Source organism: Sciurus vulgaris, assembly GCF_902686455.1.
Source record: "Sciurus vulgaris genome assembly, chromosome: 7".
NCBI lineage: Eukaryota > Metazoa > Chordata > Mammalia > Rodentia > Sciuridae > Sciurus > Sciurus vulgaris.
The window spans coordinates 7,449,894-7,476,988 of record NC_136467.1 but is presented as its reverse complement, the minus strand read 5'-3'; the positions used below and the strand labels follow the sequence as shown (position 1 = coordinate 7,476,988).

The 27,095-nt window shown below is 43.3% G+C and overlaps 1 protein-coding gene across 6 annotated transcripts in view; it reads left to right on the top strand.

Annotated features, from left to right (window-relative positions):
- MAP3K4 (mitogen-activated protein kinase kinase kinase 4) overlaps positions 1-27,095 on the top strand; it is a 106,813-nt gene that overhangs the window by 60,951 nt on the left and 18,767 nt on the right. For 4 of the 6 annotated variants that reach the window (XM_079147938.1, XM_079147936.1, XM_079147940.1 and 1 more), the window contains 12 exons: positions 3,563-3,805; positions 6,340-6,486; positions 12,806-12,963; positions 16,372-16,488; positions 17,974-18,073; positions 18,178-18,261; positions 19,148-19,414; positions 20,733-20,882; positions 22,577-22,738; positions 23,213-23,346; positions 24,127-24,205; positions 24,887-24,965. In XM_079147938.1, coding sequence (XP_079004064.1) covers positions 3,563-3,805; positions 6,340-6,486; positions 12,806-12,963; positions 16,372-16,488; positions 17,974-18,073; positions 18,178-18,261; positions 19,148-19,414; positions 20,733-20,882; positions 22,577-22,738; positions 23,213-23,346; positions 24,127-24,205; positions 24,887-24,965 — 1,720 coding nt within the window. The remainder of the gene's footprint in view (positions 1-3,562; positions 3,806-6,339; positions 6,487-12,805; positions 12,964-16,371; positions 16,489-17,973; positions 18,074-18,177; positions 18,262-19,147; positions 19,415-20,732; positions 20,883-22,576; positions 22,739-23,212; positions 23,347-24,126; positions 24,206-24,886; positions 24,966-27,095) is intronic. The other 2 variants (XM_079147939.1, XM_079147937.1) reach the window with 1 other exon arrangement.

Below are 27,095 nucleotides of genomic sequence, written 5' to 3'. Positions count from 1 at the left end.
TTGATATAGATTACTAGTTGAAAATGCTCTGTATTCCGTAGGTTTCTCTTAGTGGTTATATGCTGACATCTTATTTGTTTAGTGTCAAGGTATATATTACTTGAGATTAAATACCTAGATCATAAGGAACGAAGTTTTTTCTTTCAGGCATTTAATGTCATCATTTAATGTGTCTAAAAAGAAAATGTAATTTTTATTTTTGTCATTAAAATGTGTCTCAGTTTTACCAAGTATATATATATATATATATTTTTGTTTGTTTGTTAATAAAAGCCTCCACTTTAAAAACTATAGACCCTGTTAGCCAGTCACTACGGTAATCTCTGTTGTCATTAAGGAACACAGTATAAGCCTGAGAACTAGGAGCTTATTAATAAAGTTCAGGTCACGTGTTCCATTTTTAAGTGTGGGGTTGGAGAAACTGGAGAAGGGATGTTGGCACTTTTGTGAGAGTGCTTACCTGTTATGTGTGGATCAAACATTGCTCAGTATCTTTTATGCAAGTACTAAGCTAAGTGTTGGAGAGTCATAGTTACAAGAGATAGACAGTCTTTTTCTTGGAATTAATAGTCTGTTGGGGGAATCAAGTAGAATAACACATTGCAGTAAAAATGAGACCTCCAGCTGAGGAAGCTTTTTGAAGACACTGATTTGTAAGCAAATGTGTTATCTCAGGCAGTCACAGAGGGCTTTATGGCAGAGGTTGGCTCTGAGCTTCTTCCCAGCCAGCAGATCCTAGTCAGCAGATCGTAACCTCTCATAAGAGGTATGTATTTGTGCAAAGCACAGGGTGTTTATTGAAGTCAAGGTTTATGTTAAAGGGAGTGGTAGGAAATAAGGATCAGAATCTATGTGGAGATTAAGCCATTGGGTGAAATAAGAGGGCCTGGTATCTGGGTACCAGTGAAGCACGTGTTTGAAAGAAACTCAAGGGGGCAAGACAAGCCTTAGAACAAAACCGTGTTGGGGTTATTGTGAGGTTAGTGGGTTGGAAACGGGGAGCAGGAGGAGTCCCTTGAAAAACCCGCGTGAGTCAGGGCAGTTTGGAGAAGGTAGATTGAGGACTGTGAGAAGCCGAGCTGGCAGGACTCCTCAGGGCTCTGCGTCTGTGGCTTAAGAAAGGTGGGGAGACTGGCTGAGGGTCACAGTGAGAGTCACAGGATGGGCAGCCGTGCTGAAGAAGGTGGTAGACACGAAAGGAGTCTGTGGCTGGGGACGTAGCTCAATGGCGGAGCGCTTGCCTGGCATGCCTGAGGCCCTGGTTTCAACCCCCAATACCCGCCGCAAAAGGAAGGAAGGAAGGGAGAAAGGAAGTGAGGGAGGGAGGGAGGGAGTAAGGAGGGAAGAAAGAGTCTGCAGCTGAGGTCCTTTGCAATTCAGGAATTAGTCCTCTGCCCGTGAGTCTCACTTCAGATGTGACGGCCTGTGTTTGTGACTGCAGCTGGTGGTGCAGTAAGAGGCATGCCCTGAGAACAGCAGTGATTCTATAAGTGTGTATGCAGTGGGCTTCTCGAAACACTTTTTTATATCTAAACTTTAAAGAGGAGAATGACCCTTTTCCTCCCCTTCTCTTGTGGTGCTGAAGATCTATCCCAGGGTCATGCACACGCTAGGCAAGCACTATACCACTGGGTTACAATCACCAGCGCAACTTTGTTTTTAAAATAAAGAAACCAAGCCCGAGAGTCTACTCAGTGCTTCCAGAATGACAGAGCTGGTTAAATGACTCAAAATCAGGTTTTCTGACTTTTGGATCTTGACTTTTCTCATTGAACTTCTCTTTCTCATCTGTATAATTAAAGTCAGAATGTGTGTGGGGCACAGTGTTGCACTTGGCATGATATCATTGGAAGAGACCCTGAGGTGAGCCTTGAAAGCTAAGGGTTTTGCGAGAGGGAAGTGAAGGTCGGATCTCTGCCAGGTGTGAAGTCGGTGTGTGAGGCCCCTCGAATCCTTTGTGGGAGGACAGAGACGTGAGACCGCCGGGAGGGCAGGGTGTCGGCTCAGGTCTCTGGGCCTATTGGGTGGTGGCAGCTGGGGCTGTGAGAGCCCAGAGGAGGGTGTTGAGGCCGTTCGTCATTCACCCAGCAAACACTCACTGACTGCCAGAGTTGAAATGTAGATGCTCTGAGCGTCTTAGTGATACTGCTGTTTAACAGTGACGAGTTCTGCTCCTTCTAATGTTGAAGACTGAACACTAGAGAAGCAGCCAAGGCAAGCATATTAAGCAGGTTTTATTTAAAGGTAATAATGCAGACTTCTCCCGGCAGGAAGAAGGGGCCATGGCTGATGTTCTAAAGTCCCAAGAAGTGAGCCACCCTACATCTTTTATAGGTTAAAGTCTCTTTTGTTCTCCAGTTCTCTCCCCCCTTACCTCTCCTTCCTGCCTACCTGACTAGGCCTGGTTCTGCATTAAGTGAGAAGCCATGGGCAGGGGGAGGGCCAAGGTGATTCAGGCAGGTAAGGGCCCAGGGGGCATTAATTAGCAGTGCCATGCTTGCAGTCCTTGATAAAGGCAGGTAAATTTGGTAATCAATGGACTCCGGAGATCCTTGACATTCCATTCTCCCAGAGGCAGTCTCCAACTTCCCAGAGGCAGGTGGCTTCATGGCTTAATTTCCTCGATTTGACCCGATCCCCTATTTCTACACCAACTACCTGTCCTTAATCTGGCTTCAGTAGCACGTCTGAGTTATGCTTTGGAAAGGTCAGTCTGGCTTCTGTGTAGAGAACACATTAAAGATCAAGATGTGAGCAGGGACAACCAGCGGAGAGCTCAGGAAATGATGGGACAGATAACAGGAGCGTTATGGAGGCAGAGTAGACGCAGTTGGAGATAGTTGAAGGAAAGATGAGATTTTCAAATGTTGATCTCCGCTTTTTCAATGAAAGAATCAGGCAAGATCTTTGAATCTGATTGGTCAGAATAATGTCGCCCGAAGTTTAGGATGAGTGGGGAAATTCCATATCTCTCCCCCATCCCTTTATATTATAGGGTAGAGCATAAGGAATTTGAGGGAACAGCTAAAAGAAGGGTGAGCAACTCCAGGCTGCCCAGGAAGTGTCAACGAACAGGTGATTGAGTGGTGACAACTGGATCGGCCTCAAGAATCTTTTTTCCCATCAGTCTTGTTAAGTGTAGCTCAAAAGAACCAATGGACAGAAGCACTGGTGGGACGCACTAGTTTTTGTGTTCACGTAAATGTCTACTCAGGATGAACTCTCCTGATTTTGTAATCTTTTCTCAAATTTTAATAATTATCTGGTTTCTCGTCAAGAGATAGATGTGAATGATCCTGTATGTAAACTTAGAAACATGTTCTGTAGCTTAGTCTTACTACCACTTTGAGAAAAGAATTACCATATGCTTTTAGCTGTTGTTATGTTTGCCTAACATTCTTGGAACTTTTTGGGTCTATGTTGAATTATTAAAGATTCCTTTCTGTTTAAAGTTAGGACTTTGTAGATTTGTCAGCAAATTTTAGAGACTAGCAGGTTATAACCATAACCTTAGGACACTGTCCTGTGTGTTCTTTTAATCTCTGTCTTGAATTTTTGTTAGTTTTCTGAATTTCCAGATCCCATGTGGGGTTCAGATTACGTGCAGCTATCAAGGACACCATCTTCCTCGGAGCAGAAACACAGTGCCGTGTCCTGGGAAGAGCTGAAGGCCATGGACTTGCCCTCCTTCGAACCTGCCTTTTTAGTGCTTTGCCGAGTCCTGCTGAACGTCATTCATGAGTGTCTGAAGCTGCGACTGGAGCAGAGACCTGCTGGAGAGCCGTCTCTCTTGAGTATCAAGCAGGTCTGCTTCAAAGGCTGTTTAAATATTCAGTAGTTATTATGTTAGTCTACAGGCTTATCCTTTTTATGGTTTGGATTTTTTTCTCCTAATTATTTAAAATAGTGAAAAATGAATGCATGTTTATGTTTTTAGGGTCATTTTAAAATATTCTTTATCTGTAGTCCTCAAAGATCAGACTGTGGTCCAGCATTTCTACCCCCCAGGTTCTTGTGCTAAAAGGGTGTATCCTTTATGTCAGCCATTGAGTACTGGAAACAGATTCATTCTCTCTTGTTTTTTTTCTCCCCCCTTCCTTTGTTTTTGGATACCAGGAATTCAACTCAGGGGCACTCAGCCACTGAGCCACATCCTCAGCCCTACTTTGTGTTTTCTTTAGAGACAGGTTCTCACTGAGTTGCTTATCTCCTTGCTTTTGCTGAGGCTGGCGTTGAACTCGCAATCCTCCTGCCTCAGCTTCCCAAGCTGCTGGAATTACAGGTGTGTGCCACTGCACTTGGCAACAGATTCATTCTTAAGAGTTTAAATTCCTTCAGTTTATTTTTTGTTCTATTTAGAGTATGTACGTGTAGGCAGATAATAAATGTCCCTGAAGTACGCGGAGGAGAGGTATTCGGATTCTTGGCTTGCTTAGGTAGTGCATGTGTGGTACATGTGGCTTCAACGGCGAGGACAACTTCTGGTTTCCTGGCTGGGCTCCCATGGGGAGTTTGGTGCTACAGGGATGGCTGAGGGATGGCTGGACGCACTTTTGTGGAGCAGTGAGTGCGAAAGTGTCCATATTTATGTTTTGTGATGTTAACATGTCGATATTCACTATGTAAAGTAAAATTTTTGAGGATTTTGTCTCCAAGGAAAGAAAGATAGATTTGTTTTTCTGTAGACTGTCAGGTCCATCCCCTAGGAACTTAAGGGCCAGGATGACAGACTGAGCAGTACAGATGAGAGAAGGGTGAATCAGGTCCGCAGGAGGTACAAAACAGGACGTGTTGGGTGTGTCCTTAGCTGGCTGTGGAAGAGTGGGCCAAGAGCTCCTGCCAGAGCTGTCTCCACCTTGGCTGTGCTCCTTCCCACCAGCCTGCTGTGACTGCTGTCTTCATGTCCACTTGGGCCATGCTTCCAGCATGTCCTCTGTATCGCCATCCAGTAAAGTACTTAACTCCCTTGCTCACAAAGCACACCAGAAATACCCTGGTAAAGCAAGGAGGGGCTGACTGTGCTGGTGGGTCTTGTAAGGATACATTAGTAATTTTCGTTAAACACTTTGAAAACTAAAAATAGCACTGAGATTAATGTATTTCTAGGGTACAAAGAGAATGGAAATTTAGGGTCAGAAGCATTTGAAGATAAGTTATAAGCACCTACATGACATTTTCAATGTGGAAATTTATATCTAAATAATCTGAACAGAACAATTTTTTTTTTTTTTTTTTTTGCAGTGCTGGGGATTGAACCCCAGGGCCTTGTGCTTGCAAGGCAAGCACTCTACCAACTGAGCTATCTCCCCAGCCCCGGAATACTTTTTAGTAGATTTAACTACAACTATGGACCTCTCATTGTAGATAATTCTTTTGAAAACCTTTAAGGACTCTGTCTAAAAACTGTCCGTGTGGTCAGTGGGAGGGGCTTTCTAAGTCATCTCATTTCGGTCTTCTTCCCTCCTTATAACATGACCTCCCGGATTGCTATATTGCAGATTTGCCCACCTTTTTATTTTGTTTTCCTTGACTTCACTAATTCCATCCAGTTAGCTTAGGGTTTGTTTGCTTGTTTTTGCAAGTATTAGACTTTTTTTGATGGTAGACAAAACCACAAATCGTAATAGGTAAACTATGCTAAATTATTGAATGGCTGCCTTGTCCTTTTGTATGTAAGTATGTTTGAATCTTTATTATGTTTTTAGTTAAAATTTACCAGTTTTATCAGGAGATTTTTCTCTTTTATCTCTCTTACAATAATGTAAATTAGTAGGAAAAATTGATCTTACTTTTGTATAATTTACTTTCAATATAAATTTACTTGTAGGAGAATATATATATATTTTACATATAAAAAATATATATGTGTACATATATATATATATATTAGCCAAGCAGTCATTGCCTACATGTTACTTCCTGTGTATCCATGCTGTAATTCTTTTTTCTTTCCCTTTCTATTTATTTATTTCTAAGTGGTATGGGGATTGAACCCAGGGGCACTCTACCTCTGAGCTTCATCTGTAGCCCTTTTTATTTTTGTTTTGCGGCAGGGTCTTGCCAAGTTGTCCAGGCTGGCCTTGAACTGGTAATCCTCCTGCCACAGCTTCCTGAGTAACTGGGTTTACAGGCGTGTGCCACCATGCTCAGTTCTTGGCTGTAATACTAAAATTCCTTTATTTTCATTATTTTGTTCTTACTAATTGAGAGTACTAAAATATTTATGAAAAGTAAACCTATGAAGAACATAGAAACTATTTCCGGTGTTTCAGAGGCGAGGCTCCTCTTGAGTTTTTTGGTCGAGAGGTGTGGATGCAGAGCTTGTCTGTTCTTTTGCAGCTGGTGAGAGAGTGTAAAGAGGTCCTGAAAGGTGGCCTTTTGATGAAGCAGTACTACCAGTTCATGCTCCAGGAGGTTCTAGACAACTTGGAGAAGGCCGACTGCAACATCGATGCTTTTGAAGAGGATCTGCATAAGATGTTGATGGTAAGGAAGAGGGAGGCCTTGCTTGTGTGCATGTCCCAGGTGAGTGTGGCAGTCTTTCACTGAAGTTGGCCGACCTGGTGGTCGATTACGTTTGTTTTTTTCTTGAGTTCACATTTTTTTTTTTAAATTACTGAGTGGTTTCTAAATTGGCATTTTTGACAAGAATTGTTAACCTAGTCATTATTTAACTCTAGGGCAGTTCATCTTATAATAGAATGGTCCACAAAGAAACTCACAGTCTGGTCATCTTTATGCAGCCATCTCTTAGCAGCCATTTTTGGTAATTCTTGGAGAATTACAGCTATGGAAATAGTGCAGAAGAGCAAGAAAGGGATCTGGTGAGGACTGGCCAGGGTGGATGCTTTCACCCCTACATGTCCACAGCTCTGGGGTTCAGGTATGCTGCGTTGGACCCTTGAACTCATCTGGGGATGCTTAGAGGGAGCTTACCCAAGGATGCTGAGTCTCAAAGATGAGTCAAGGGTCCCTTGAGGAACCTGGCACACTGAGGACTGGTCAGTAGCTTGATGGAGCAGGAGTGGACCTGTTCTTCCCCTGGGGCCTGGTCTTCTCACCTGCATTGTACTTGCCCTGTGTTTCTGACTTTTGGACCATAGTATATATTATTCTTTCCTGCTAGAACTGTCCCTCTTCCTCATCCTTCCTCCTTAACTACACTTACCTGGGACTTACTTTCAGCTTTTATTTTTCTCCAGAAAGCTTATCTGACAGTTTTAATCTTTCAGTCTCCCTACCTCCCTCCTCTACCTTCTTCTATCTTAGCAGTTACAGTTAGAACTATACTGTAATCTAACTTGAACACAGTCTCTTCTCAGGGTTCCCTGATTGGACTGGGAGCTTCATGAGCTAGGGTTATAGCTCGAATTGCTTCCGTCTTCGTAGTGTGTGGTGGAGTGTTGGTGTGCATGTGCACGTTGGAGTCCCTAGGGAAGGGCCGTGGACGAGCCCGCAGCGTGGCAAGGCAATGAAATCATGAGAGACCTGCTCGGAGGGTGTTGTTCAGGGGGTTCTCTCGCTCTTGCTTATTGTCTCACTGCATCCCGTTCAGCCTGGCTACAGCGCCTCCAGGAACCACCCTTGCTTCCTATGGGAAGAAAAGGGCAAGAGTCCTTGCCAGCCAAGTGCAAGCCTTGCCTCGGCAGGGAGCGCTGCCCAGCACAGTGCCCAGTGCCCCGGGGGCCAGGCCTGTGGTGTGGCCTCGCAACTGTCAGAGGAGGCTTGGAGTTCACATGGCGCACGGCTCCTCAACCTTGATAAGAGTAGAAGATGAAGAAGGTGGTAGGGAATGGAACTTGAAATGCCTGGCATCTGTGAGAAGTACCTGTAATGCAGTTGAGATGACTTCCTAACTGGGTAGAAGACTGAAAGACCGGTGTGTGTCAAATGGCCGCTTATTGAAGCACTGTATATTTCTTATGTCAGAGAAATCTTCATTGTTGAAAAGCTAGGGTAAAAAGCAACACATAATTATTTTTTATTGCTTTTTATGGAAAATCAAATGAAAGTTTTTTAAAAAATATTCTTTGCTTCCTGAACTGTCTCTGATGGCTTCCAAGGCACCTGTGCCCTGTGGGAGTGGGGTGGGGCTGGGTGAGGAGCAGCAGGCAGATGAGTTGTGCCCTGGCCAAGTGGTTGCCATGCCCGTGTGTGCCTACGTGTGGCAGAAGCTGGGATAGAGGGAAGACCAGCACAGAGTTCAGCTCTGGCTCTGCATGAGTTGGTGTGTGTGCTGTCACAGATGAAGCTGGGATAGAGGGAAGACCAGCACAGAGTTCAGTTTTGGCTTTGTTGTCCATGGTTTGCATGAGTTAGTGTGTGTGTGCTGTTACAGATGAAGAAACTAGAAATTATTAGTGGTTTTAAAATTGTGCCCTATAGCACGCTAGAAGCATCAGGGAAATGTTTAGAGGAGAATGTTGGAGCCCAAACAAAAATTATTGTTTCTGTTAGGGAGAAAGGAGAGAGTGGCTCCTGGGTAGGCAGTCAGCTCTTGCTTACCACATACCCTTTTCTTGAAACCCACCAAAAAGAGGGGAAAAAATTTCCACGTTCAGTATGAAGAAACTTTGTAATAGTGCCCATTCATTTATCACCATCCCACAAATAAAAAGGTTGTTGGAATTATTTGCCTTGAAATGTAGACTAAACTAGAGCAGACACATGCTCTGAGTACTTCCCACCTTAGACCTGGAGGGTCTGCAGCCATGATGTCCCTACAGAGCTCTGCTGTCAACTGAAGATCTGTATACCACACAGGCTGCAGTGGTAGAGATGCTCACTGTCCTCACTTAAACCACCAGCCCAGAACAGTTGCCCCGTTTGAGCACTGCCGAAGTTGGGGGAGCAGGGATCAGCAAGTTACCATGAAAAATGTCCATGACTTAGGGTTGTTACAGTGTGTTACAGCTTCCTCTCCACTCAGAAATTGAGGTGCTTATTCCATGTCTATAGGTCCAAGAAAATTACTTGGTGAGGGTTGAGACCACAAACCTAATCAAAAGCTGTGAGCTGTCTAATCAGTTCATTGCCCAGGGCCCTGGCTCAGAAATAACCAAAGCAGTAAACGTGGGTCAGAAGAACATGTGCTGGACCTTAGGAAACCCTATGTTTGAGTCAGCTTTTTCACTGCCATGACTAAAAGATCTGACCAGAACAATTTTGAAGAAGAAAAGCTTATTTGGGGGCTCGCAGATGTAGAGGTCTCAATCCATAGGCAGTAGGCTCCATTCCTCGGGCCTCAAGGTGAGACTGAACATGGAGGCAGAAGGGTGTGGTGGAGGGAAGTGGCTCACATGGGATAAAGCTGAGAGAGTCCACTCATCGGATACCAACATGTACCCAAAGCCACGCCCCAGTTCCTGCCTCCTCCAGCCGCACCCATCAGTTCAGTCCCCACTCAGTGGATCCCTTCAGGGAATGAAATCACCGATGGGGTTAAGACTCCCACAGCCCAGTCATCTCCTCTGAACCTCCTTGCATTGCCTCACGTGGGCTTTTGAGGGACACCTCACACCCACACCATGATCCCCCCACATCAAGAGGAGTCAAAAGGAAATGAAAATGTAAACATGATGAACTGGAGATGTGGTTGCAGAAGGCACAAGAAGCGCCCATGTGTGCACAGGGTTTCTGCAGAAGGGTGGAGAGCTAAGGAGCAGGAGGGAGCTCCTTATGCACCTTAGCTGTTGGATGTCTGGTGCGTGCCAGGGGTCATGCCGAGTACTGAGGGCTCCTGATGAGCGTAGGCCGGAGTTTTGGAGTGATGGTTAAATTGGATATTACCTAATCAGACCTGCATAAAACTCCGCTGAAAAAGTACTACAAAGGAGAGGCACAGGTCTTTTGTGGACTCAAGGGAAGGATTTGAGATTGTGTGGAGGTAAGGGAAGGATTCTCTGAGATAGGGGTACTGGGATTTAGCTGAAGGTTGATATATCCATTGTAACCCGACTTATGTAAAAAAAATTAAAAATACCCAGAGCTGTACTTTATGTTATGATCTGTGTAATAACTGATTATTTTAAAAAGCATATGGACTTGGAAGGAAGCATATTAAATTCATGACACTTATTGCCTCTGGGGAGGGACAATAGAGAAATGAAGAGAGAGCGAGAGAAGTTAACTTTCTGGTATCTTCTTACAGGAAAAATTTCTGAAGCAATATGACAAAATATTAATATTTGTTCTTCTGGGTGATAATTGTTGGGATGTTTTTCGGCCTCCTAACTTTCTAACTAAAGCAATGAAAAAGAGACCGAAATAAACACTGCTCTGACAGGAGGCAGCAGGTGCCAGCTCCCCACGTTGGGAGGAGTGTGACAGGAACGGAGGTTCCCCAGGAAGGCAGTGCAGAGAGGCCTCCCAGGGTGGGAGGCTGGGCAGCTGCAGGGTCCAGCCCCAGGTGGCCCAGCTCTGCATGTGCGAGTGCTCGGGTCAGAGTGGCCTAAAGTGATGGAGAAAGCAGTGTCGGGATTCAGTTTTAAAGCTGGAGCCCGTGGTCCCTGGGGTGGCTTGGAGTTGGAGGAGGTGCTGAGAGCGACTGTGGGCCAGCCGGAGTGGCCAGGAAAGGTGAAGCCTGGCTCCCACCAGCGTTGGCGGCTTCGGAATGACTGACGGGGAGGTGGGCGTTGATGCTGCGCCGTGCAGCCCCACGTGCAGCGGGTGTGGGAGCCGCGGAGGTGCTCTGATTGCGGGAGGAGGTGGCTCTCAGGGCGCACATTTGGGCTGAGGGAGAGCCGCGGCTCCACTGTAAGGTTTCAGGAGGCCGAGCCACTGGACGTCTGCTGGCTTCTGTTCTTTTTTGAAGAGACCTCAGCTCTGCCGAGAATGGGTGGCGGTGGTGTTAGTGGGTCGAGGGAAGGGAGGAGTTTTGATGGAGGTTGTAGAGAGAAGGAAAATGCACAGAGAACAAACAGGATCACCAGGAGTGCTGGGTGCTGCGTGGCAGGGGGTGGCCATTGAGCAGAGCAGCTTCTGATTGTGGGCACGAGCAGTGGCCCTGCTGGGCCTCGGCAGGCAGCGGGTCCTAACAGAAGGGTGAGATGAGAAGCAGGGAGGATGGCGACGGGACAAGAGTGCTGTTGGAGGGTGGGCCTGAGGACCCGCTGCCTGAGGAGGGGGTTGTGAGCTGGAGGAGCGCTCGAGTCCAGGTGAGCTCGAGAGGACGTCCCGTGAGTGGACAAGTAACTGGGAGGAGGAGAGCGGCAGGGCCATCAGGTGTCTGGCTTGGGGGTGGAGGCTGCAGCAGCTCTGGTAGTGCGGCACTGGGAAGCCCTGCTGGAAGTGGAGGAAGCCGGGCACTGAGCTGGAGCTGTGCCAATGTCCCTCAGCATGGTGGCTGAGCCTGATGGGGCTGGGGAGAAGCAAGTCAGGCCAGAGCTGACCCATGAGAGATGAGGTCTGGAACCCGGTGGGCAGGCTGGACATCAGGGGTGACAGCCTGAAGAGGGGTGAGTGGAATGGCTGGTGACCTAAATTTTAAAGGGGCAGAGTCTTCCTTTTGTTTTGATTTTAAATAAGAATGTGGAATAGTAGTGGGTTCAAAGTAACAGTGAGGAAGTGTGAGGATGCCACCTCTTCAAAGAAAGCTGCCCGAGGGTATACCTCTGAGGGAGAAGGCCAGGAGATGAGGGAGCACACGGGAGCTGAGATTTCCCCCTCTGGGGGACGGTGGTGCACACAGCTCCAGCTGAGTGGACCCAGGCCTGTGGAGCACCACCGTACAGCTGGATGGTGGAGGACCTGGGGCATTCCAAAGTCCTGCAGAGGAATGTTATTGTAAAACAGGAAAGATTTGCAACCTGAAAGTTATCGCTGGATCTGAGGGAAAAAAGTCATCCCAAGGAGTGAACTTGTAAGATGTGGCCTGTGAAATCCTGCACTTCAGGGTAGAGGAAGAATCCTGCGAACTCCTAAGTGCAGGGGCAAGTCATCTTTGGCGGTGGGGAGCACAGTGGCAGCTGGGCGTCAGGCCTCGTGGCAGCGTCTCACTTGGTGTCAGAAGGTGTCCTGAGGGAGAGAGTGTGATTCAAGGATTATCTCGGGGTTGGATAGCCGTGGGACGTTGTGGAGCAGTCTGTGTGGGCCTGTCTTCAGAAAGATGGCTTGCTGGCAAAGCCGCCGACCCAACAGCTAAGGCAGAGTGAGGACCAGGGCTGGGCAGTGGTTGCAGTGGGACTGGTGGTGGGCGCAGACCCCACTGCAGGACAGCTGGGTATTCTGCGTGTGCATCTTGGTTTGTGTGTAGTGAACCTTGGGAAATCACGCCACACAGATCTGGGAGTCAGGCAGGGACGGTGAGGCTTGTCCTCCGCAGTGCACAGCTGCCTCCTGCTGAAATGAAGAGGGAGACCAGCAGGACTTCCAGCCTCCTAAGAGTCATGTTCACAGTGCGCTCCTCAGGAACATTTCTTTTGAAAAAATTTTTGAGGTATTATAAAAATACCTCCTAGCAGAATTCGTGTTTCATGTTTGTATATGAACACACATACTTTGATAAGTTTATTCCAGGTGCCATAACTAACGTTTCTAAGTGCTATTTCCCCCATTATTGTACTTTCTTGATGTTGTGAATGTTTTAGTTATGTTCTTAGGAATTTGAAGGGATGTGAATGATGAAGTTGCTCAAGTGTCATACAGTTTTTAAAATAATCTTCCTAGACCTCACCTGTGTTGCATGCTCTCCATGATCCCTTCTCTCTTGCCCTTCTGATTTGTAGCTTTTGTGTTAACAGAGGTGAAGATGTGAGTTGCTGAATTCTACTCTCAAATATCTCCTTTTATATTTTTGTATTTTAAGGTGTATTTTGATTACATGAGAAGCTGGATCCAAATGCTACAGCAATTACCTCAAGCATCCCATAGTTTAAAAAATCTGTTAGAAGAAGAATGGAATTTCACCAAAGAAATAACTCATTACATACGGGGAGGAGAGGCACAGGCTGGAAAACTTTTCTGGTAGGAATCCTTGTGCTCTGCAGTGTGGCTTCCTTCCCTCACTCCTCCCGGTTTGAGTCTCTTGCACGCGTTTGGATGTTCGGTTACGTGAAAATCACAGTCACTCACACCTGTCATGTGCCTGCCCCTCTTCTAAGTTTTGAGCAGTGGTCCTCAACCAGGGTTGATTTTGCCCCTTGGGGACACTTGATGGTGTTTGAAGACATTTTTGATTGTCACATTTGGGGGACATAGTGCTGGCACCTGGTGGGCCGAGGCCGGGGTGCTGCCAGGCACCCTGCAGTGTGCAGGACATGCCCCTCAGCAGGCAGTTATCCACCCAGAGTACCCACTTAGAGCTTGGGAAATCCTGCCTTAGGGCAGACCCCCTCTTTTTGCTTTGATCCATCATTTTAATAAAAGGAAGGTGACTTGAGGTGCTCCAGGTGTGTTTCAGTCATGGTGGGGACGTTCAGAACTCATGTTTTCCCTCATAGGTTTTTGGGAATATAACCTAACCACACACCTCTTCATAAACTGGTTTGCACTTGGCGATAGACTGACTGTAGGTGGAAACGAGGACAGTCTGCAGAAGGGAGTGTGGCACTGGACTGTGTGGCAGCACGGCTTCCTCGAGTCAGGTGCACACTGTGGAGCCCCGGCCGCAGTGCAGAGGGCTCTTCTGGTGGCCACCAGTCTGACTTGCTTTGACTCGGGTGAGATCAGGGCTCTTCTGTGCTCTGGACCCTGCTGGTGTCTCCTGGTGCTCTGTGGATACCCCACTGCCATCAGTTGCTATCTTTCTTCTGCTGCTCTTCTAAGGCACGTACACCCAGCACAGATGTTCTTCGCTCCTTCCCATCATGCTCTAGCCCCTCGGCTTCCACGTCAGGTGCTCTCCTGACTCCAGCAATGGACTGATCTGGACTCCCTCTGTCTCTGTCCTGTCTGGGTGTCTCAGAATCTTGAGCACTTTTCTGCCTGGACTGTCGGGTCTTCTTGCATCCCATTTTCATTCTGAGCAGGCAGTGAACTTGCTCTTGTCTCCTCACACCCTGGGCTTCAGGCTGTGGTCCACAGGCAGACTTGTTCCCGTAGTCAGCCTTCTTAAGAAAGGCATTCCTTGCCACTTTCAGCACCATCCCCCGCCCCTCACACCCTTTATTTCCCCTAAGTCTGCTTTGCCTATAACCCTGTTTGCAGTTGCTGTTTCCATCCTGTCAAGCTTTGTTGAAGAAAAGTTTGAATAGGTTCCTGCTTAGTGTCACTAGAGATAGGTGATTTTTACTGTACCCTCATTTCTGCCTGTCAGTGTTTGTGTCCTTGTCTTCTGCTTGTCCTTCAGATGCCCTGAGCAGTCTCTGGCCGGTCCACTCCTTGTTCTGAGAGCCTCCTGGGCCTCCCTGCTGCCCCTTCTGTGGGCAGCCCGTCTCAGGATCCCAGGTCTCACTCCCCTGCACCTGTGGTACTGGACCGGCAGCCTCTGCTCCAGGTGCAGCCCATGTGCAACCAACCCTGACTTCTTTCTTGAGCATGTGCTACCTCTGGTCCCTTTGGCTGGCCCTGAGACACATCCAGCACTGGACCTCTGCCCGCAGTCTGCTTCCGTCTTCTCCAGCTGTCTTTGTTCACACGTAGGGCATTGCTCTCTAAGCGGTCCCCCTGCTTCTGCCTGCAGCCTGTGTTCATTCGTGGCACCAGAGTCAGAGTGACCTTGTTACGTGGTACATCAGACCATCTCCAAACACTCCAGTGGCTCTCTGTCTAGTGAGAATGCCTGGACAATGGCCTGTGAGGCTGGGCACAGTCTGTTTTCTCCTTGACCTTTGCCCTCATCTCCTCCTAGGCTCTGCTCTGCTTCCTGCATGGCCAACCTGATCTCCCTTCTCTTCTCTCAGGCCAGGCTTTACTCCTGCCACTGGTCCTTTGCACTTGCTGGTCCCCTTTCGTGGACCGCTCTTCCAGTTATTTTCATGACTCATTTCCCCACTTCCTTCAGGTCTTTGTCCAAATGTTACCTTCTCAGCATATTTTAAATCAAAGTTTCTACCCATGAGTACTCCTTAGCTTTTTTTCTTTCTCCAAAGCACTGAAATTATTAATCTGAAATACTATATATTTTATTTTTTATCTCTATCCACTGGAGGACTTTTTTTCCTGTTTTATTTACTCCTTAATAAATAATCGGCATTCAGTCTCCGTTGAACAAATCCACCCTGGATATTCTTATAAGATATTCTTTTTAAAAGCATCAGGTCCCTTCCTACTTAGATTTTTTGTGCCCACTTGCTTGTCCACCAATCAATCAAGCTAATTAGTGTGACATCCAAGGCCCTTCACAGCTTGGTCCCATTTACTGTCCCAGTCTCGGTTTGACCCCTTTGTGGCATGAGCAGCCTCTGTTTCTCCCAGGTTTGATAGTTTCTTTCTCACTAACATGCCTCTTGCTTGACACATCTTCATGCTGTGATCATGTTTATTGTTCTTCCTGAACTTTCTTTCCCCTCTCTGTCCTCCTGACAGATCCACTCTTTCAACTCTTGCTGCAGAGTGGTTGCAGGGCTTTCTGTCCTTGAAACAGCTTCCCCTTCAGCTGGGTTTGACCCTTCTCTGACAGCAACCCTAGCACTTGCTGTCTCCCACATCCGTTACGGGTTCTGTGCTTCCCTGCATTCTTCTACTAGATCGTAAGCGCCTTTCCTTGAACATGGCCTAGGTCAATAGACAGTTGTTGAACTTTTACAATATTCATTTAGATTATTTTTGACTACTTGGGTATTCATTTTAACATTAGTATTCAGATGGTGTGTTCAATGAGAAGGATCAGCTGTATAGAGTATTTCATGTTTATCAACTATAAAATGCTAGTTGTGAGGGAAATTTAAATGCATTGAAGGAATTTACTTTGTTTTTATATCCCATCATTTAGTTTATTTGATATTTTGTGTCATTTTGAACATTTGTTTAAGATGGAAATAACAGTTGTGTAATAATCACTTAGCAACTAAGAATATAACATAAGGCTGGGTGTGGTAGCTCATGTCTGTGATCCCATTGGCTTCAGAGGCTGAGGCAGGAGGATTGCAAGTTCAAGGCCAACCTCATCAACTTATCGAGGGCCTCAGCAACTTAGTGAGGCCCTGTCTCAAAATAAAAAGGACTGGGGATGTGGTTCAGTGGTTAAGCACCCGGGGTTCAATCTCTGGTACCAAAAAAGAACATAAGATTTTGTGGTTTATGATGAAATAATGTAATAAAACAAAGATAGGTACATGTTACAGTTTAGATTTCTACTTTTTCACACTGATCGTTATTTGATATTAGAAGAAAAATTCTCGTTGAGTTGTAAGCTATCGTAGCAGTGCTGAGCCTCTTGGTTTCAGGACGATCTTTCTTGCAAGCTTTATTCTTGTTGTTTCCTTCCCTTAGCGACATTGCGGGGATGCTGCTGAAGTCCACCGGGAGCTTTCTGGAATCCGGCTTACAGGAGAGCTGTGCTGAGTTTTGGACCAGTGCTGACGACAGCAGCGCCTCAGATGAGATAAGGTTGGAGCCGCTCTCCCTCCGTTCCAGCTCTCCTCGCAGGTTCCGTCTCCGTGCGGAGCCGGAGGGAGCCCCGTCCAGACCAGATGAGTCGGGCTGGAGGGGTTTGGGCAGTAGACTCAGCAGGGCTTTCTTCTCACTGTCTTGTCTTCTTATATGCTCTCTTAGCTATGATTTCATGTGAAATTTTTCTGAAGATGAACTTAGAATTTAGTTCACATGATTAAAATAATGTCTTTAGAGAAAAGAAAAAAGTTGACTAAAAATGAATGGAATCAATCAGTGATCTCCATCCACATTTTCTGCAATGTTTTTAATTAAATGGTATGTTTCTGTCTTTTGAAACTTCCCTAAGTCTTTTGGTATGTATTAATGACAACTGATACATTTAGTTTATCTTTTCTACTGAGCTTTAAGCTTAAATATATGACATCATGGTTTAGTCCTCTGTTGAGTTTCCTCCAAATCTGTACAGATGCCATTCGTGATAAACTATTAAAATTGCTAATTTTGTGGCATTGGTATCTGCCTTAGAGCCATTTTGTGGCTGTATATCAGTCGTATGTGGTTCAGTCTTAGCTAGTGCTCAGATGAAACTGACACTTCAGAGCTGGAATGTTTTCTCTCTCACCACCCGAAGTTTGGTGCAAAACACATTTTGGGTTTCAGAACACCTGGGATGTTTCTATGCCAAGCTTAAAAAGATGTTCCCACATACATTCTCACCTGGGGAAACCAAACTGAGTAGTTAAGAAATGGAATGAGTTAGTTTGTAGGTCTTGTAGTTTTGAGATCCATATTATAGACTTTAAATAAACATAAGAATGCAAGAATACAGACGCTGAACTACAAAACATCTTGCGATGCTGATTGTTCACTGGGAATGGACCTGACGGGGCTCTTTGCACGGAAGTGCATTGAAGCTGGCCTCCCCAACTGACTGTGCATCCCTTCCAAGCATTGCCCTGTGCAGTCTTGCTGCTGCCTTGAGATCTCCACAGTGGGAGCATCACACCACACAGATGGACACGTATGGTGTGACTCTGGGCTTTCACAGAGCCAGTGGTTAAGCTTTTACCAGATTGTGCTTATCTCAAACTCCAAGAAATTATCATAGTGAAATCTTTAGAAATTTGAGTTCCTGTTACTTGAATGTACCCTGCATATATTTAAAGGACTTCCTATAAAACTGCAGAATGAGCTGGGATGTAGCTTAGAGGTAGAGTGCTTGCCCGGGGTTAAACTGGCAGCACTGCATGCATGCACATTCAGGAAACAAAACGGAGTAGCCATCATCTCAATATTATGCACACATTTGCAGTAATTACTTGCTCCCATTGAAAACAATGGGACCTCTACTGTACAAAGACTACTACTGTAGTCTTTATTTGTTACTGTGACTTGGGATTTGCTTTGTCTTTATTGTTCGATGCTGTTGTGTCTGGGGCACACCTGATGTCTTCTGACTGGCCTTTGATCTGCTGGCAGGAGGTCTGTCATAGAGATCAGCCGGGCGCTCAAGGAGCTCTTCCATGAAGCCAGAGAAAGAGCCTCAAAAGCACTTGGATTTGCTAAAATGTTGAGAAAGGTGAGTTTTCAAACCTGATTTATTGCCTTTTTGTATCTTTTTTTTTTTTAATCTTACTTTTTAAGAAGCCAACACTAAAGAAGTTTCTTTGTAATTGATCCTAGGACCTGGAGATAGCAGCAGAGTTTATACTCTCAGCCCCAGTTAGAGACCTGCTAGATATTCTGAAAGCAAAGCAGTATGTGAAGGTAAATACCTAAGTACACTTGGAATCCTTTGTCTTTCCTGCTCTTTTCTAAAACAGGCATACTTTTTCACAGAGGTCCAGATGGTGAACAGGTTAGGCTTTGGAGACCCATGTTGATCTCATTTTAGGACTGCCCCATAATTTCCCAGTGAAAATTAGGAAGACACTTTTTATTTGACTTAACACATCTTAAGAATGCAGATAAGCAATCAAATATTTACTCATACTACTAAATTTAGTTATCCATATGTGTTAAAATAATGCATATAAAAAGATAATTTTGATTTTAGATAGTGGCTTTCTCACCCTCACTTTTTCTGAATCAATGTGAAGTTTTTATGTGGATCTTTGATGTCAGTGTCCGGGTTATCACCAGAGCCACTTTTTGAGTCACCATCTTTATGTCCTTTTGCTTAAGACTTAGCACTTTTGAATCCATGTATGCAGTTGTCACTGCAAATGTTATGCCAAGCCCAGGAATGTGTGGCCTAGAGTGGGATGTGTGGCCCACACAGCACCACATTATTGTCCCTTGTTAAAATGGTGGGTGATGCTCACCCCCAGTGGAGTATCGGGAGCTTGAAAAGCTTTGCACCCCTGCGCTGGCTGAGGCTGTTTCAGATCCACTTCCCTCCCAGGGGTATTTTGTTGCTGAAAGTGGAACAGCAAGGAGGAGTGCTGTGACTGGAGAGACTGCAGGAACCTCCCCTAATCACTCTCAGACTTTCCCCATAGGTCACTTTGAGCCCAGCTGCTTGCTGCTCCCCATACTGCTCATGTGCTTGTCTTTCCCAGATCCTCTCTCCTGAACCTGCTTGTCTTTTTCTAATTTTTTTTTAAATAACAGATTTCTGTACGTGTGTAAGACTGGATTATTTCTTTTCTAGGTCCAAATTCCTGGCCTGGAGAACTTGCAGGTGTTTGTTCCAGACTCTCTGGCTGAGGATAAGAGCATCATTTTGCAGTTGCTCAATGCCGCCGCAGGCAAAGACTGTTCAAAGGACCCAGACGACATGCTCATCGATGCTTATCTGCTTCTGACCAAGCAGAGTGACCGAGCTCGGGACTCAGAAGATGGCTGGGGCACATGGGAAGCACAGCCTGTCAAGCTGGTGCCTCAGGTGGAGACCGTGGATACCCTGAGAAGTATGCAGGTCGGTTCATTTCCAGGTCCCACCTCCACTCTCCAGGCCCCTGCCTTCCAGCTACTTTATTTCTTACAATGTTTTCAGGAAAAAACAAATTTTTACCAGCTCATGGTTGATTTAACTGCCCTGGTTAGCTCAAGAATATACTTCCAAAAGCATACTCCAGCGTTTTACTGGTAATTTTCAGCATGATTTGTACTAAAACATTCCATTAAGTTCTATAAGTATTTACATTTTACTAGAATATTTGAAATAATACATCTATTTTATTTATACCTTAGTTCAGTCAGGTAGTTAGGTCTAGAGACTCATGATCTTAAAAGAATTATCTCAATAATTTAATTTCAAATTCTAGAAATTCTAGTACTCTGTCATACTGATAATTTTTGTAGCAGAGGCTGTCACCTGCCCATATAATAAAGGTCCCAGTCAGTTTATTTAACTTAGATTTTAACTGTGAGGAGCTTCTCATGTTACCTGAGTCCAGCTTAGGAACAGAGATGGTAGGTGTCCGTGTGCATCTTATTCAGCCTGACCAGAGCAGGCACTTCTGTTGTGTCTCCCTCCGTCCCGGAGACCTGATCTTTATCCCCAGATGAAGGACTGAAGGATCATTCCCATTTAAGCCAGGAATGTGACAGTCAATGTAAACCAACTTCCCCCCCTTCCAGTTAATCCCTGGCCCTGGCAAACCAGAAGTGTATCCAGTAAGTGATCCTTTCCCTGCATCCCCAGGGTTACTGTCACAGTCAGAAGGTCGCCATCCCTTTTCTGAATGGTTATAGTTTCTTTCTTTTAGTTTTCCTGCTTTCAGCCTCACTGTCCCTTCTTCAGTTCTATATTTGTTGGTAGTTTTGATACTTTGAGAATGATGGTTATAACACAGTGAACTGCAAATACTGCAGTGACTATTTCTGAAAGACAAAAAGAAATACAGTCTTGGTCTTTTAAATGATTCACACAAGGCCCCGTGTCTGATCCTGGTTCTATTCCTGCCTTTCCCATCTTGACGTGCTGCTCCAGAGCCCATGCTTACACACCTACACGCTCTCACTACACCAGCAGTGTGGACTGCTGGGAGGTCTGGCTACTTAAAACTGCAGACCTACACAGTACGGTGAGTTCTCCTCTGTGAGGAAGAGCCTGGACGTCACTGCCCACTGCAGAGTGTTGCTCTGTGAGAGCAACTTTGCTTGCATGTGACTCTCTGGTCAATGTGGTTGTGTCCCCAGTGGGCCTGGGATTGGTAATGTTTGAGGTTTGAACTTGAGTGGGAAAGCAATCTTTGGTCTTCTTTATGCCCTGTGTTTAATTTTCCTCTTAGGTGGATAATCTTTTACTAGTCGTCATGCAGTCAGCTCATCTCACGATTCACAGAAAAGCTTTCCAGCAGTCCATCGAGGGGCTGATGACTCTATACCAGGAGCAGACATCCAGTCAGCCAGTCATCGCCAGAGCTCTGCAGCAGCTCAAGGTACCCAGCTGCCCTCCCCGTGTCTGATGTCTGCCTTCGGGTGTGACGCTTTGGAAGAGTTGAGTGATGTGGCACGTGTTATTTGGAAACATGAGCTCTTAAGTTGCCCTCCATTCTCCCTCGTTCCCAGTACACACTTTTCCATGTCTAAACTAAAAAATTCTTGGACCCTTTCTGCAACTCAGGAAATTTAGGATTGGAAAGGAGAAAACTGAGCAGTTAAGTGACTTCATGATGGTTGTGTAGCTGAGTAGCAGAGGTGAAGCTGGACTCTAGTTCTCTTCATTCCTAATGCAAATCAGTTTCTCTCTTGGCAGTTTCCAGGATTTACTACCAGAGTTCCATATCGACAATATGTTATCTGAAGGAAGATTTATTTATTCCTCTGTTTAACAAATGATTCAGCCAAATTAACTATAATAGGAAAAAATCTGTTGTAAACAGGCACGAAGGCCTTCAAAGTCTATGATAAGCTACAGCCTTTATTCTTTTCCCATTTTTTCTGTTTTCATTACTTTCTATTTTGTACCCCATTTTTCTATCAGACCTGGTCTCATCTATACTTTTCCATAAGCCATCATGTCTTCTCAGTCCCAGTGAGGTGTGATTTCTTAAAGTGTTCCCTGAAAAGACCAGTTATTTGATAGACATTTGTTTTTCCCCCATCAATCTGACTTGTCTTATTTATCTATGATTCTCTTTTATAAATTGTAATCTCACCCCTGGTAGCAGAGCAGGAGACTTTTGTCTTATTTTAACCTGAGCTGATGAACTCCGGAGTGTGAGGATTTTTATAAGATGCTGATTATTGTATAGCCCTAAGTACCTAAAAACTTGCACACAGAGCCCAGAAGGCATAGGGTCTCTTAACAGCATCTGGTATTATACCATGGTGACATTTCAACTTGAAGGGTTTCAAAAGATGCAAATCAGGAATGAATCAACAAAAGGAAGATTTGGGTATTTGTATCCATGGCTCAGGGTGGTAGATCTGCTGCTCACCATCACATGGTCTAATTTGACTGAATCTTGACATAGCAATGAAAAGTAATAATAGCAGGTAAGACTTGAAATATACTGAATGAAAATCAGTTTGTTGAGAGATGTCAGATTTTATTTTCTAAGCCTCAGGGAAATGCTGATGATCTGAGAAGTACATTTTGTAACACCACATGGGGACAGTTGTCTGATGGAGTCCATGTGCACACAGCTGTGTTTAAGGACAGGTGGAAAGGGAGACCACTCTGAAGCTGTTGTGATATTGCTTGGAAAGTCAGTAAACGCTTGTGGTAGTTTAAGCAGTGTCTTAGCATCTGCTCTGTTGACATTTTGGGAAAATAATTACAGCCAAAATTATCTCCAGATATTGCCAGTAATATCTCTGGTGGTTGGTACACAAAAATACCGAAGACACTAGCACCTATTCAAAGACTAGATTGTAATTAGGCATTATCATTTTAAGTGTATGTTTTCCTTTTGTATTTTATAAAATGTTAAAGAATACCAAGTGCAAATAAAAATGAAAATAATATAATTTTCTCTGTATTCAGCAATTCCATTTGATAACTAAAAGTGACTGTAATATATTGTGATAGTTAATGTCTTGTGATGATGAATGAGTATTCCTTTCTAAATGCAGTGAGTAATGTGTGCTCTGCTTCACTTTGGGTCCATTGTGGCTTGGCATTCTTCAGAATGATGCCCTAGAGCTGTGCAACAGAATAAGTGATGCCATTGACCGAGTAGACCACATGTTCACATCTGAGTTTGATGCTGAAGTTGATGAATCTGAATCTGTCACCTTGCAGCAGTACTACCGAGAAGCAATGATTCAGGGGTACAATTTTGGGTTTGAGGTAGGTACAAAGTAGAGGAAAAATGTATACTTTAATAACTGCTTTGTAAGTTATTTTCAGAAGTATTAGGAATCTTTTAACAACAAATTTGGTATTTGTTGTAATCACAGCTTAGCCAAGAATCTTACTCTACAGTGCTGCCAAATATTGGGAATTTTAGTTGACTTTTAAACTGTCAGATAATTGCCTGGTATTTACTTTGTTTTAACAGCTATCTATTACATTTTAAAACTTTAAATAAGAAATGTTTAATATCATAAACACACACTTCTTAGTTTAAACTTATGAATATAATATTTACAAACTGCATTTTTAGACACTAATTCTTCATACTGTTCAGGATATGAAAATTTAGTTAGATTTTGCTTTTTGGTTTTAGAAACTGACATTTTTAGCAAACATGGCATTATAGTATGTAGGCATTACTATAATGAATTTCTTTATAATTTTGATATACCTGAAATCTTCTTCCAGTATCATAAAGAAGTTGTTCGTTTGATGTCTGGAGAGTTCAGACAGAAGATAGGAGACAAATATATAAGCTTTGCCCGGAAATGGATGAATTATGTCCTGACTAAATGTGAGAGTGGTAGAGGTACAAGGCCCAGGTAATGTCCAGGCAGCATGTTTTCTGCATGAGCCTTTGGGGTTGGTGGTATTTTGTTCTTATATGATACATGATGTTTTGGAGCAGGTGGTAACAAGGAGCATTCTAAACTTGATGGTGATCAGTTTTTTGTTTTTAATATTTTTTTAGTTGTTGATAGACATTTATTTATTTGTTTATTTATTTATTTATATGTGGTACTGAGAATCAACCCAGTGCCTCACACATGCTAGGCAAGCGCTCTACCACTGAGCTACAATCCTAGCCCTTAAAAAAACAAAAAAAAAAAAAAAAAAAAATGATAATATATACTTAGGCTTGACTTGGTGGCACACACCTGTAATCCCAGAGACTTGGGAGGCTGAGGCAGGAGGATTGCAAGTTCAAAACCAGCCTCAGCAACGGCAAGGCACTAAGCAACTCAGTGAGACACTGTCTCTAAATAAAATACAAAATAGTGCTGGAGATGTGGCTCAGTGATTGAGTGCGCCTGAGTTCAATCCCTGGTTCCTGCCCCGCCCTCCCTCATAAAAAGAAAATATATACTTAGGAAATCCTGTAATTATTAGAAAATGTTTATGATAAACTTAACACAGGCATTTATGTAAAGATAAAACATGCAGTTTGTTCTAGATAGTAATTTTCCAGTTACGTTACTTTTGTTACTGTGTAGTGTGAGATTGCAGCAGCGTTTCCTTGGTGGTTTCCTTGATGGTGATTATAATCATTTATAATAATTATAAATGTTCAATAATAATTATTGAACATTTTCATGTGACAGGTGGGCAACTCAAGGATTTGATTTCCTGCAAGCCATTGAGCCTGCCTTTATTTCAGCTTTGCCAGAAGATGACTTCTTGGTATGGAATATTCTAAAGTTTCTTTCTTTAAAAAACAAGTTGAAAAAAGAAAAGAAATTAATCACTCTCTATTCTTGTTTATGTATTTTTATATGTGATTATGGTTCTTAAATACTTAGATTTAATTGTAATGATGCTGGGAAGTTGGCCCAATGAACAGCATCGCAAGATCTTCAGTGCTCTTTTATCCTTATCACACTAAGGTTAAATTAAGGCAGTATCTAGTTGTTATAAGCCCTGAAATATTAGTTTCTGTATTTTATAAACTGAGAATAAGGATTACCTATTTCACTTCCATGTAGGGCCAGAGTTAAGTGTTATCACTGTTGATCTGATAAATTCTGTCAGATTCAAATGTTCTTTAAAATTCAAATTCATTTATTTTATCCTTCCAGTAGTAGAGATGGTTATATGAGAAGTCCTTTGCTTATGTGTATCTTTGCATCATGGGAAATGGACTCCTAATTTACTTTTATTTATAAAAATAGAAGTTTGCACTGTATTCTTTTAAATTACATTTCATTTGTGTTAATTTGTGATTGTACCTATTTTGTTAAACTACCTAAAAATATTTACTCAAAGTAGCATCTCTTAAATGTACTGAACACCTAACTTGGGCTACTTATGTAATGAAGGCTCCCTGTGCTATCTCTTCTTTTCCCGTTTCCCTTTGGTTTCTAGAGCTTACAAGCCTTGATGAATGAATGCATTGGCCATGTCATAGGAAAGCCGCACAGTCCTGTTACAGGTTTGTACCTTGGTAAGACAGCTGTACAGCATTTCTCCTGGAACGTACTGGTTTGGATGAGAGCAGATCATCTTTCGACTGCTGTCATTTTAATGATATTAGAGCTGTTTTAAGAGCATTCAGGGAAATGGCAAAGTGACAGAAATGAGGTATGTATATAGAGAATGTTCCTCATTGATCATCCTAAACCTCATAGAAAGATCAGAATATCAACACAAAATATTATTTCCTGCTAGCCAGCAAGGTTAAATTATTTTTTTAAAAAATTTTCTTGTATCAACATTACCATTCTACTCTTCCTCTTAAAATCTTTGTTCATGGGGAGGAAAAATTGGGAGAGGTAGTTATCTGTCAGAAGGCACTGCAGGTGGGTGAATAACTTCTCTGCCCCTCTCCTTCATCTCTGGAAGAGTGTGGCATTCATTTTTTCCCAGTTTTCTAAGAACCCATTCCCCCACTCCTTGTAGTAAATTCTGATTCGGTTTTACTTTTTTAAAGAGTAAGTAATGTTATGGTACAATATGCATTATTTTAACTACAGTTTTTAATCATAGTTAGGATATAGTTTTTACAGCATATGTTGAAACTTTTTAAAAACAAAATATTAAGAAAATGCTAATAAGTCTCATATCATTCTTGATACAGTCTGAATAAAACAAGACTGTATTTGTATGTAAACACCCAAAGGTGAAAACCCAAAACTTTTTACGATTTAAATATCACAAAAGTTATTCATAAATGTAAAGTATTGAACAAGAATTATATTTGTTAAAGGATTCTTGCTAGCTTCAGAAAATTTAGTATAAGAACAAGTGTTAATCATTGATGGTTAAACTTTAAAATTCATTCACTCCTTACAAACTCTACCAAGACTATTGTAAAAATGGGAGTTATTTTTTGTAAAACTCTTTGAGTTTTACAAAAAGCCCACTATGTTCCCATCAAACTGGCTTAAACCTGTTATCATAAATAGACTGGTTTTCTGATCTCTTAAAATATTTTTCTAAGAATACATAATCAGTAATTCAGTACATATAACTTCTTTAAAATATTGTTGCATAAGCAATGTTTTATTTGTAAAGAATTATAACTGAAAAATATGTAGAAAAATGGAGAAGAGGTCCATTAAGGAAAATTTTTGATGTAGAAAAAATTACAAAAGACAAAAAAAGATACTTATCCTGCCATAATTTAAAGGTAATCTCCATATTTGAGTCCATGATCTTTCAATATGCCTGTCACTCCAAACTGTTGGTGGGATGGTTAATAGTGCCCTCTGTAGGCTCAAGATGTCCTTTGTCCCCTCAGCCACTATGGGATGGTACAACTGAACTCAGAGTCAGATTGCGTGACAGCAAGTGACCTGGGCCTGCTCATTTAACATCTTTGAGTCTCCCCTTGTAATGCATAAAATGGGCTGCTAACAAGAATTAAATAAGTTAACAAGATTTTGTGGACACTCTAGCATCCTGGACACAGTAGGGTTTGTCTTTTGGTTTAGTGTTCTTCTTTGACAAGAGAATTAATGAAAAGGAGCACACGTCAGCTGTCATGTTGCTGCTGCTGCTTACTTTCTTCCTGTCCTGCTCTAAGGATGCAGCTAACGACAGCAGCTTCTTGCGCAGCCTTCCACGTTTTCTCTGTGTTCCTGCACTTGCACAGACATGTTCCACCCTACCTTTCTCTGCTCATGTAATCACACAAGCATTTATGTTTATTTTCCTGCATTTACTGTATAAAAATGTGTTCATCTTGGATACTAAGCTCTTGTTTTTTGCATCTGACAGTGCAGAAATTCTTCCATGCCAACAGGTTCAGATCAGATTCATTTTCTTTAGTGGTCACATTGTCATGGATGTACTGAATTGTTTCACTGCTCCGTGGGCTTGTCTTTGTTTTGACAATGAAAATATCTTTATGATAAATGTTGACATCTAGTGAAATTTGAACCTCTACTTTGTGTTTATTGGTTACGAGTTTTTTTCTAATGAAATGTCAGTGTTGCAACATTAAATATATAAATAAATATGCACACACTCTTAAATGTTCTCTTTCCTGCATGAAGAATGTTAAATGTATGTGCTCATACATTTTTTTAAATGGAATGTTTTTATACCTTCATGGAAAGTTTTGTAGTGGTTC